Source organism: Crinia signifera, chromosome 2 (genome assembly GCF_055691185.1).
Source record: "Crinia signifera chromosome 2, ASM5569118v1, whole genome shotgun sequence".
Classification (NCBI taxonomy): domain Eukaryota; kingdom Metazoa; phylum Chordata; class Amphibia; order Anura; family Myobatrachidae; genus Crinia; species Crinia signifera.
Genome location: NC_139218.1, coordinates 65,148,367 through 65,161,201, shown reverse-complemented (window position 1 = coordinate 65,161,201; position 12,835 = coordinate 65,148,367). Strand labels below are relative to the sequence as shown.

The window sequence follows — 12,835 nt, the reverse complement described above, 5'->3', positions numbered from 1 at the left end:
GCGGCGCTGGCATTTGTAGCAGATATTTGGAGGATCTATCACAGCAACATTGGCACTCAAAGGGTTAAATCTACTTCCAAAAGACCCACGGCCTGATTCAGATTCGTACACAATCCTAATGTTTACACAACTGAACATTTATCGGTAGACTGTGCACATAACAAGGTACTCTATCGATGTCGGCTATAATCAGTAGCAAAAATGTAGTGCTGTGGAATGTTTGAGGGAGGGGGCCCAAACCGGTATCTTGTCTGGGGCCCCATGAGGTCTAATCCACCTCTGTTATGCAGGGTGAAAAGGTCAACAGGCAAATAGTAGAAACAGAAAAGATGGACGTATTGTTCTTTTGTTATTCTAACCCTAATCCTAAACCTACCCCCCTAAACCTCCCTTGGTGCGTAACCCTGGGGGTAATTCAGACCTGACCGATAGGCTGCGTATGTGTACGGATCATAGCATGCATGTGTGAGGCCTAGCTTCCTTCCTGATACAACTCTGATCGATTGCTCTTAAAATGCTCCCTGGCACAAGCTACAGCCCCCTGCTCATACTACACCACAACACCACAACAACTATCACCGATTGCTTCCCCTGTATACTGGCCATATAAATATATATGCTACTGAAAAAAAAAAACATATTTTATTTAGATTTTGATAAGCAATGTTCATGAATTCAAATCTGATGAAAAGACTCAAAGCACCAAAGGGAATATGTTATGTGTTAATGATTTTCCTTTCTTGGTATATTTAGGATAAGTATGCCTGCAGGATATGAAATAATCAAATGTGCTTGAAATGCAGAACAAAGGCGACTCCAGTGATACAGCTATTGCATATCACCAGACCACAGACCTTATAAGGAACAAATCGGCTGTTGGACATCTGAGGAAGTGGGCTCTATTTTTGTAAATTTATGGCGTAATATTTTATTTCTGTAGGGATTATATACTTGTTTTGTTTAGGATCCAATTAATCTCTTAGAATCAACTGTATGGACCAATGCTCAGTGTAGAGGAATGCAGAACACCAAACTCTGGGGGTCATTCAGACCTGATCACTGATCTGTGACATTGCCGAGAGCTGTGATCCTATAGCCACCACCCTTAGCAATGCTCCAAATGGCTTGCAAAAATCACACCAATCGGCGGGTAGCTGCGAATCCATTCGCAACTCACTCACCTTCTAATGATTTCCCATTCAAACAGAAGCCGGCTTGCGGATAAAAAATTGTATGATTTTTGTTGCGATATAGCGTTGCGCATGCAAATTCGCACATCTCATTCAGATCTGAATAACCCCATCTGTCCTCATAAGAGAACACTAAATAGATGGTTTAATATCTATGTCTGTGGCTTTGGGTCTACTTCATGTTCTAGCTGGTCATTGAATAACAGAAGTACAGGCAAAACCACGTCCTCTAGTAAGAGTGCAGTGGAATTAAACCAACAGAAATGTCTGATAGCAATATCATTAATTTCTATGGCAGAATAACTAGTTTTGTATGGTACGCTTTAGCTGTGATGTTGGTCATTACTACAGAGCAGGCATGTCCAACATTGGCCCTCCAGATGTTTTGAAACTACACATCCCAGCATGCTTTGCAATAGTTTTAGCATTCTCTAATAGCAAAACTGTGGCAAAGCATGCTGGGATGTGTAGTTTCACAACATCTGGAGGGCCAACGTTGGACATGCCTGCTATAGAGCAAGTTTCAAGTATTTCAGTACATAGATGTCAGCAGAGGACAGCAGCAAATATAATTTTCAGTAATTAGTCAGAGATTGTCAAAAAGCACCACTGACCTGTATGAAAGAGATTGAGCTCCCACTCCATGTAATCAAATATTTCCACAGTGAGCTGAAAGCTGAACAAGACACAAGACAAGAGATAATGAGAGGAGTCTCCGAGCAGTTGCAGGACCCTGTGCCCGCTGCAATGCCGCAACAAACACTCTATTTCTATGCTGTACATTTAGTGTTTGTGTGCAAACTATATAACTAGGTAAACAGTTACATATGGGAGGTTATTCCGATTGGTTCGGTCCCCTGCGTGTTTGCACGGGGAACCAATGTATTTCTTTTGTGCATGCGCATTTCTGCACATGTGCATACGCTGTGTGCGAGCATCCACTGTGAATAGATTGTTCGCCGGACGATTGCACACAATAGTGCCGGCAAGGAGGTGGGAGAGTGGCAGGCCGGGATCCGCCTATGGGAACGCCCAGCATTTCATGGGAGTTCCCAGGGAATAGATGTAGTGACGTTGCGGCCGGGGGCGTGCAGCTGACATCTCCGGATGTCAGCTACCAGCCCTGTCCACTCACAGGGTGCATGCAAAGCTAAGGCACCTTAGTTTTGCGTGCACGTTCCACATCACTCAATGGACCTTATTCTGGTTCACATGCAGCACTGCAAAGTTTGCATCGCTGCATGTGATTTGAAGCCCGTCCGCCGTTCGCATTGCAGCTTGCCCCCCCTTCACACGGCGAATTCACCCACACGGCTGCAACTGGATGTTTTGCATAAACATCCATTTGCAGCCTAGGGGGCAAGGACCACATCACATCGATCACAAACGCGGGGACCAAACCAACCAGAATAATCTCCGATGGTCGGCGACCATCGAATGATGTGGTCCTCGCCCCCTAGGAAATACAAATATCAGGCGGGCTTTAAATCACACACAGAGCTGCGAACTTCACAGCGCTGCTTGTGAACCAGAATAAGGTCCAATGACAACTCTTACAACACTATAGTTATTTTACAAGAATGTGGAGAAAGCATGTGTTCCGTACCTAATAGCGGCTAATTAGAAGTTACTTTTACAAATTTATAGATCTAGCGTATGTGAGATGGGCGTCCCCATTTAAATGCTGGGCGTTCCCCTATAGAAGCGGGCGTGGTGATATCTGCTTGCGGTGGGGGCGGCTGACGTCACATGACGCTGACGTCTTCGGTGAACAGCGGCGGAAATAAAAGTCAGTATAGACAGACTTTTATTACCAAAGGGGAGAGAAATCATTTGATGGTCAGTGAGCATTGAATGATTTTTCTCCCCTTCGGCTGCATGCAAGGGGACGTGTTTGCGTGCGAATCCCCTCGCACGGTACCAAAGGACCACGGACCAGGAGCAGGTGTACGGTTTCCCTGCCTGCGATAACATAAATGAAAGCACACAGGCAGATAACAATTTCGGTGCTATGTGAAGCCACAATGTCATTCAATCTGTCTCTTTCACTGCAGGGTCAGATTGCGCTAGACAAAAAGATGAAGATTGTGCTGCCAAGCCACTAACTATAGTAAGTTTATGTTCTCTAATGTAAAACTGGGTCACAGCAGCACTGTGTGTATATAACATACACATCTCATTGGGGAAAACGTGGTGTTTGCTATCGGAGAGCCTGCCTGCTACAGTACCTTCCACTAGGATTTTTATTTTCTCAAAATACATCTTAAAAACTGAGGAGCTACTGTATGGAGGATTTTATTTTGATCGTCTCTCTGCAATCACTGTTCCAGATTTGTACAAGTTATGTCATTAGACTCTTGGAGAGAGATACAGTTGATCTCATTACTTTATCTTTCGCTAAGCTTTGATAAATCTAGCCCATAACATTTGATTTATTAAGAGGCATTTCTCAAAACTGCTGATTTTTTTTCTGTGTCTTTTTCCATGTGATTTAAAGTGGCAGTTCTTACACTAGTTTGCAGCCCATCAAAATGATGGAACAACCTAACAGTAAGGTCAGTGCCAGCACTGTTGGCGCCATCTAGTGGCCACTGCAACACAAAACACTTCTATTCCCTCCATAGAGGTGAGCGGCAGTGTTAGCCTTTTATTATATAGGCTGCAAAGCATTGCCTATGTTATAAATGCAGAGTCATTATATTCTGCACAGCTGTAGATAGGCAGAAAAAAATAACAATAAAATATAGATCAAAACAAATAAAAACAAATTGATCTAAGCTTACAGCCCTGAAGGGCATTATGACCTTGTACTGTGCTAGAGTTCCCTGGTGGAAGCAAGTTGTATAATACATAAAGTCAGTATATGAATAACCCTTACAAATTGTTGACATCGTTCTCTCCAGCCTCATCCAGCTGTCTGTCAGTCATCTGCAGGTTGCCAGGGAAACGTGGGTTCTAGGTGTAGGGAAAATGAAAAGTTTTATGATTATCCATTGTGCATACAGTATGAAGCAAAATTCTGTAAAGCAAGAAATAGCTATGTTTCAGAGGAAGCGCATGAAATGACATAGTAGTGTACAAAAGTAAAAGCAAGGATCCATAAAGAACATGTAAGTAAATACAAAAGACCATTAGGGTCTTCATTATTTTCAAATGATCCTTCTACCTGCAAGTGGTGCTGAGACAGACTAGTTCCATGTATGCAACATTGCCTGAAGTAAGCCAACTGTAGTTGCTGGCTGCTTCGGGGTATCACATAAGCTATGATTCCCACCCCACTGATCCGCCACTATGCTGACATCAGTGGCTTTACATTTTGCAGCATAAAATAAATTGTATATAAGCACAGGGAGATAAATTCATCCCATATACCTGTAGGCAAGAAAGACTTTGGTGCCACCCTCATCCTGCACCCATATTGCAACTTCGAAAATCAAATTTAATCTACAAGAAAATAAGGAGCAATGTTATCCAGAAAAAAACTAAGGGGGAAATTTACAAAGATTGAGAAATTCTGGCGATGCTGGGTACGAATGGATATGTCCAGCACCAGCCATATTTCGGTGAAAATACGTGTTTTCCGATCGTGTAGGCAGTCATATGCATTTGAATTTGGTGGCCCTATTTACAGCCATCAAATATGTACAAAGCGGCAGCATTGCACTGATCAGTCCCCGTTGCCCTTGGGCGGTGGGCACCGGGCTTATGTAAAAATTAGAATAAATACTTTTGTGTTTTGCTGTCGAACTACAAGTCTCAGCAAGCCTGCCCCCATGATCCACAAGTCCCAGCATGAGGGGCATTAAAGGGCCCGCTGGTACTTGTAGTTCTACAGCAGAACTAATAGTTAACAAAAACACAGACACATAGAGAATACAACTTTAATACACTGTACAATAATTCACACTATACTCACCTATGGCTTCCATCGTTGGCCTGTCCCCTTGTCCAGTAGAAAACAACTGCGGAAGGAAATTATACTTACCGAGGCCTCCGGTGTAGATCGCGTCCTCTTGGTTCCGAAGTAGGCATCCCAAGATGGTAAAAAAAAAAAACCGCAACACACGTACCCAGTAATGGAGAGAATCCGTGAATGTTTGTTTACAGTGGTCAGCATTCTCAAGCCCCATACACACTAGACGAGAAAGTAAAAGATATATTTTACTGTCTCGTCTAGCGTGTACATCATTAACGATTCCCTCCCGCCATCAAGGGAGGTCCTCGTTAACCCTGCACTTCCACCAGCCGCTAGCATCTGAAAGTGTGTATGCCAGCATCCTACCGGGACCTTTCCGACACCAATATCGACAGCTAGTGAGTACCCGGCTTCAGATGCAAAGAAGCTTGAAAAGGGGCCACGACAGAGACACTGCACTCGCCATAGGCAGTTGCAACTTGCTGCTGCCCATGGCGATTGTGATGGTGCACCAATGTCTATCAAGACTCCTGCCAATGTTACAGCATGCGCAGGTGCAAAAAATGGGGGTCTGAGGGCTTGCACATTTAGGTGCACTCTAGTATACAAGGAAAACTACAATTTGCATATTATCGCACCTACGTATTTGTACTACAGTGGACACAGGAACATCCATCTATAAATCAGGTCCAAAATGGCTTCAGGATAGGATCAACAGACAATTTTCTCACCTTTGTGTGGAAATCCATCTTTGTGTTCAGCAGCTTCAAATAGATGCTACATAGCTGCCCATAGCCATCGCTGAGATGTCCCTGTAAGAAATACAGTAAGAGATGATCACAGGACAGCAAAGGACAGAGACTCTGGGCCTACAGCACACATTGCAATTCTGAATGAATGCACACTAATTACTATTGTAAATCTGTAGCCACATCCACAATCGCATCTACATATAATACAACCGATGTTAGCACAAAACCATTGTAGTTTGTCCTTAGCAAAACTCTTGTTGCCGGCATATTTCTGGATGCCAGTTTTCTATTGCACAAGTATGTTCAACTCCTTCCTATTGATGTTTAAAAGATAATGGGGTATATTTTACTAAATCTTCATTTTTAAAATCTTTAGCACCTTCTAGAAGAAAATAGATAGCAAACCTCCCAAATGTCCCGATTTTTGTGGGGCCGTCAAGTTTTGTTTGGATGGTCCTGTGTTCCGTGGTGGTGGGGGGGGCGGCAGTTGGAGTCCCCCCTGCTCTACTGAGCAGCGGTGAATAGACACTGTGCGCATGCGCACTGTGTCTATTCCGCGAGACACATGGGCTAGGGGAATGGCTAGCAGCTCTGCTACTGGCCCTGTTCCCACAGCAGCAAAATGCCTAGTAGGAGCGCCGCAAGCATAGGCCACACCTCTTTCAGCTGCTGCAGCCGCTAGAGGGAAAGATTTAAGAAGACAGGCGGCGGAACCGGTGGCGATCTCCGCAGAGAGGACACAAAGAAAATGCGTTTTGAAAGGGTAATTGAGACATCCCGCCCAGTATCTTATTGATTGCCCATAGCAACATCCCATTTGAAGTAGAAGTTCCATCCTAGTAAATTACCACCTATTTACAGTATGTGCTTTTTTTGCTATACGGATGAAATATGACCATTACGTTTTTATTATTTATGTTAGGTATTTGCACACACAAAATGTTTATATTATTACTTTACATTTTGTAAGTACATAGTGGAAAAATAAAAACCCCATGAACCCCATAGTGGGAGAACAGAACCTGCACTCCCCTCCCCCCCCCCCCCCCTCCCCCCATGAGTGTCTCGGTTTAGAGGGATGTGATGGTAAGAAGGTAGTCAATATATACAGTTTTGTTTTTCACAACTGGGATATTAAAATAAAATTAAAACTAAACATCGTTTAGTTCCTTTAAATGCTATCCCTATGCTCTTACCCACATCCGGCTCATATCCATCAGCTCATTTTTATAACGCAAAGAGTCCTTCAAAACCTAAAAAAGAGACTGTATGAGATATATGAAGAAGGCAACATAGAAGCATGTCATTGAACTTACAAATACATCTTTAATGTGATATGTGCTTTCAATTACTAAAAAGCTGTTGTGCCTTATACATGTACAGGACCACAGTAAGCAACAGACATGTATGCATTAGATAGTAGCAGTATATGGGGCGTATTCAATGTTGATTCCAACTGTCGAAACATTTCCAACAGGCAGAATATCGGCCAATCTGTCGTCAATGCCACAGTCGGAAATACATTTTTCCGAAAAAGGCCACAGATTTGACATTTAAGCAGCTGTTTTTGAAAATGCAGATTTGTCTTTTTAAAAAGTTGAATCTGCGTGGGCTTCAATGCGGTCAGAAATTGGTTAAATCCCTTTGATTTAAAAAATGTATCCAAACAATCATTTTGGTACTTGTTTAGTTTCACGGCGGCAGTTACGCAATATAGATCTCACTTTGCAGAAAAACCCCACCCCAAATCTAATTCTATCTGCACATGTTTTTTTGCCTCTAAGAGTGAACCAGAATAAGGCCCATTAGCTTATACACCCAACTACTCCATTTTATGGAGCAGCCTCTTATGTGGCACTGTACTGTATCAAATGCCTTTGCAAAGTCCAAATAAACCACATCTAGTGCATTACCTTGGTCCAAATTTACAGTAAGTTCCTCATAGAAGCTAATAAGGTTAGTTTGACATGATCTATCCAATCACAAAACCATGTTGGTTCTTAGTATTAGTCTTGCTTCTCATTTATTTCTGAATGTAACTAGATGTAAGACTTACCGGTCTACAGTTTCCATTCTTAAATATTGGGACTACTTCTGCTATAAGCAAATCTCTTGGAACTAAGCCAGATAAAATTGAGTTTGCAAAAATAGAGTGTAATGGCCTCGCTACAGTATTTCAGCATTCAGTTCCCTTAAAACTCTTGGGTGAAAAATAGTAACATGCACCCGTCACCAGTAACTGTATTGACTCCTATGACATTTAATTTATAGTACACAGTTCAATTTTGCCAATGTCAATGTTATGTACAAACAGACAATGGGGCAGATGTATTAAGCGTTAACAAGAGATAAATCCAAGGGTGATAAGGACTGATAAACGTCCAGCCAATCACCTGCTAACTGCCATGTTACAGGTTGTGTTTGAAAAAAGTCAGTAAGGAGCTGATTGGCTGGACGTTTATCTCTCCTTATCACCCTTGCATTTACCTCTTGTTAAGGCTTTATACAGTACATCTGCCCCATTGTATGACGATGCAGCTTAGAGAAGGCTCTGATTGCAGTTAGTTCATTTATTTGGCTATGTGTACTCACATTGGGGTGTCCATCTCGTAGCAGCTTGTGAAACACATGGCAGAATTTCCAGCAGAGAACAGCATTACTTGACAGAGGCAGTCGGTTCACAGCTACCCAGAATGTCTGCGCCCCCTTCTCGTGGTGTGTTCCCAAGATGCAAGGTGCAGGTAAATTAAGGATACAACACTTCAAAACTTAACATATGTATAAGAAACCATTTACAGCTGCAACTATTACAAGAGATGTATACAATGCCAAGACAGAAAAGTAACATAAATAACACAGTGCAATAAAACTGCCAAGGAGATTTTAGTCCCAAAGTGTTTTAGATTTTTGGTTTTACATTTTAGTGTTTTTTTTATAATATACAGTAATTGCCGTTATTATAAGCATTAGCGTAAGCTCCCCTTTACTAAACTTTGCTTCTATGAGTACACTCCTACCCACATCATGCATTCACATCTTTACGTGCGTTCTTCTCCTGAGCACATCCAATTCTCAAACTATACGCAAGCAACGCTCAGTAGTAACAATACTCAAGCAGCGCTCAGTAGTAACACTACACAACCAAGGCTCGGTAGTAACTCTACGCAACCAAGGCTCAGTAGTAACACTACACAACCAAGGCTCGGTAGTAACTCTACGCAACCAAGGCTCAGTAGTAACACTATGCAACCAGCGCTCAGTAGTAACACTACACAACCAAGGCTCAGTAGTAACACTACGCAACCAGCGCTCAGTAGTATAATTACGCAACCAACGCTCAGTAGGAACACTACGCAACCAACGCTCAGTAGTAACACTACGCAACCAACCCTCAGTAGTAACACTATGCAACCAGCGCTCAGTAGTAACACTACGCAACCAGCGCTCAGTAGTAACACTACGCAACCAACGCTCAGTAGTAACACTACGCAACCAACGCTCAGTAGTAACACTACGCAACCAAGGCTCAGTAGTAACCCTTACACAACCAAGGCTCAGTAGTGACACTATGCAACCAGCGCTCAGTAGTAACACTACACAACCAAGGCTCAGTAGTAACCCTTACACAACCAAGGCTCAGTAGTAACACTATGTAATCAGCGCTCAGTAGTTTCACTACGCAACCAGAGCTCAGTAGTAACACTACACAACCAGCGCTCAGTAGTAACACTGCGCAAGCAACGCTTAGTAACACTACGCAATCAACACTCAGTAATAACAATACGCAACCAGTGCTCAGTAGTAACACTATGCAACCAGTGCTCAGTAGTAACACTACGCAACCAGCGCTCAGTAGTAACACTACGCAACCAGCGCTCAGTAGTAACACTGCGCAACCAGCGCTCAGTAGTTTCACTATGCAACCAGCGCTCAGTAGTAACACTACGCAACCAGCGCTCAGTAGTAACACTACGCAACCAACGCTCAGTAGTAACACTACGCAACCAAGGCTCAGTAGTGACACTATGCAACCAGCGCTCAGTAGTAACACTACACAACCAAGGCTCAGTAGTAACCCTTACACAACCAAGGCTCAGTAGTAACACTATGTAATCAGCGCTCAGTAGTAACACTACGCAACCGGAGCTCAGTAGTAACACTACACAACCAGCGCTCAGTAGTAACACTGCGCAACCAACGCTTAGTAACAATACGCAACCAACACTCAGTAATAACAATACGCAACCAGTGCTCAGTAGTAACACTATGCAACCAGTGCTCAGTAGTAACACTACACAACCAGCGCTCAGTAGTAACACTACGCACCCAGCGCTCAGTAGTAACACTACGCAACCAGTGCTCAGTAGTAACACTACGCAACCAGTGCTCAGTAGTAACACTACGCAACCAACGCTCAGTAGTAACACTATGCAACCAACGCTCAGTAGTAACACTACGCAACCAGTGCTCGGTAGTAACACTACGCAACCAACGCTCAGTAGTAACACTACGCAACCAACGCTCAGTAGTAACACTATGCAACCAGCGCTCAGTAGTAACACTACACAACCAAGGCTCAGTAGTAACCCTTACGCAACCAAGGCTCAGTAGTAACACTACGTAATCACCGCTCAGTAGTAACACTACGCAACCAGAGCTCAGTAGTAACACTACACAACCAGCGCTCAGTAGTAACACTGCGCAACCAATGCTTAGTAACACTATGCAACCAACGCTCAGTAGTAACACTAGGCAACCAGCGCTCGGTAGCAACACTACGCAACCAGTGCTCAGTAGTAACACTATGCAACCAGTGTTCAGTAGTAACACTAAGCAACCAGCGCTCAGTAGTAACACTACGCAACCAACGCTCAGTAGTAACACTACGCAACCAGCGCTCAGTAGTAACACTACGCAACCAACGCTCAGTAGTAACACTACGCAACCAACGCTCAATAGTAACACTACGCAACCAGCGCTCAGTAGTAACACTACGCAACCAGCGCTCAGTAGTAACACTACGCAACCAGCGCTCAGTAGTAACACTACGCAACCAAGGCTCAGCAGTAACACTATGCAACCAGCGCTCAGTAGTAACACTACGCAACCAACGCTCAGTAGTAACACTACGCAACCAACGCTCAGTTTTAACACTACGCAACCAACGCTCAGTAGTAACACTACGCAACCAGTGCTCAGTAGTAACACTACGTAATCACCGCTCAGTAGTAACACTACGCAACCAGAGCTCAGTAGTAACACTACACAACCAGCGCTCAGTAGTAACACTGCGCAACCAATGCTTAGTAACACTATGCAACCAACGCTCAGTAGTAACACTAGGCAACCAGCGCTCAGTAGTATAACTATGCACCCAGCGCTCAGTAGCAACACTACGCAACCAGTGCTCAGTAGTAACACTATGCAACCAGCGCTCAGTAGTAACACTAAGCAACCAGCGCTCAGTAGTAACACTAAGCAACCAGCGCTCAGTAGTAACACTACGCAACCAACGCTCAGTAGTAACACTACGCAACCAACGCTCAATAGTAACACTACGCAACCAGCGCTCAGTAGTAACACTAAGCAACCAGTGCTCAGTAGTAACACTACGGAACCAGCGCTCAGTAGTAACACTACGCAACCAGCGCTCAGTAGTAACACTACGCAACCAAGGCTCAGCAGTAACACTACGCAACCAACGCTCAGTAGTAACACTACGCAACCAACGCTCAGTAGTAACACTACGCAACCAACGCTCAGTAGTAACACTACGCAACCAACGCTCAGTAGTAACACTACGCAACCAGCGCTCAGTAGTAACACTACGAAACTAGCGAGCAGTAGTAACACTACGCAACCAGTGCTCAGTAGTAACACTATGCAACCAAGGCTCAGCAGTAACTCTACGCAACCAGCGCTCAGTAGTAACACTACGCAACCAGCGCTCAGTAGTAACACTACGCAACCAACGCTCAGTAGTAACACTACGCAACCAGCGCTCAGTAGTAACACTACGCAACCAACGCTCAGTAGTAACACTACGCAACCAACGCTCAGTAGTAACACTACGCAACCAACGCTCAATAGTAACACTACGCAACCAACGCTCAGTAGTAACACTACGCAACCAGCGCGCAGTAGTAACACTACGCAACCAGCGCTCAGTAGTAACACTACGCAACCAGCGCTCAGTAGTAACACTACGCAACCAGCGCTCAGTAGTAACACTACGCAACCAACGCTCAGTAGTAACACTACGCAACCAGCGCTCAGTAGTAACACTACGCAACCAACGCTCAGTAGTAACACTACGCAACCAGCGCTCAGTAGTATAACTATGCAACCAGCGCTCAGTAGTAACACTACGCAACCAGTGCTCAGTAGTAACACTATGCAACCAGCGCTCAGTAGTAACACTACGCAACCAGCGCTCAGTAGTAACACTACGCAACCAAGGCTCAGCAGTAACACTACGCAACCAGCGCTCAGTAGTAACACTATGCAACCAGCGCTCAGTAGTATAACTATGCAACCAGCGCTCAGTAGTAACACTACGCAACCAGCGCTCAGTAGTAACACTACGCAACCAACGCTCAGTAGTAACACTACGCAACCAACGCTCAGTAGTAACACTACGCAACCAGCGCTCAGTAGTAACACTACGCAACCAACGCTCAGTAGTAACACTACGCAACCAACGCTCAGTAGTAACACTACGCAACCAACGCTTAATAGTAACACTACGCAACCAACGCTCAGTAGTAACACTACGCAACCAGCGCTCAGTAGTAACACTACGCAACCAGCGCTCAGTAGTAACACTACGCAACCAGCGCTCAGTAGTAACACTACGCAACCAACGCTCAGTAGTAACACTACGCAACCAGCGCTCAGTAGTAACACTACGCAACCAACGCTCAGTAGTAACACTACGCAACCAGCGCTCAGTAGTATAACTATGCAACCAGCGCTCA

The 12,835-nt window shown here is 44.2% G+C and overlaps 1 protein-coding gene across 1 annotated transcript in view; it reads right to left on the bottom strand.

The window, feature by feature from the left end:
* The window catches only part of HIP1 (huntingtin interacting protein 1), a 110,707-nt gene that overhangs the window by 56,748 nt on the left and 41,124 nt on the right, over positions 1-12,835 (bottom strand). Inside the window, exons 3-7 of the mRNA XM_083172261.1 lie at positions 8,451-8,593; positions 7,055-7,111; positions 5,838-5,918; positions 4,069-4,145; positions 1,805-1,866 (exon numbers count right to left, since the gene is read on the bottom strand). Of these exons, the coding sequence (XP_083028387.1) occupies positions 1,805-1,866; positions 4,069-4,145; positions 5,838-5,918; positions 7,055-7,111; positions 8,451-8,593 (420 nt within the window). The remainder of the gene's footprint in view (positions 1-1,804; positions 1,867-4,068; positions 4,146-5,837; positions 5,919-7,054; positions 7,112-8,450; positions 8,594-12,835) is intronic.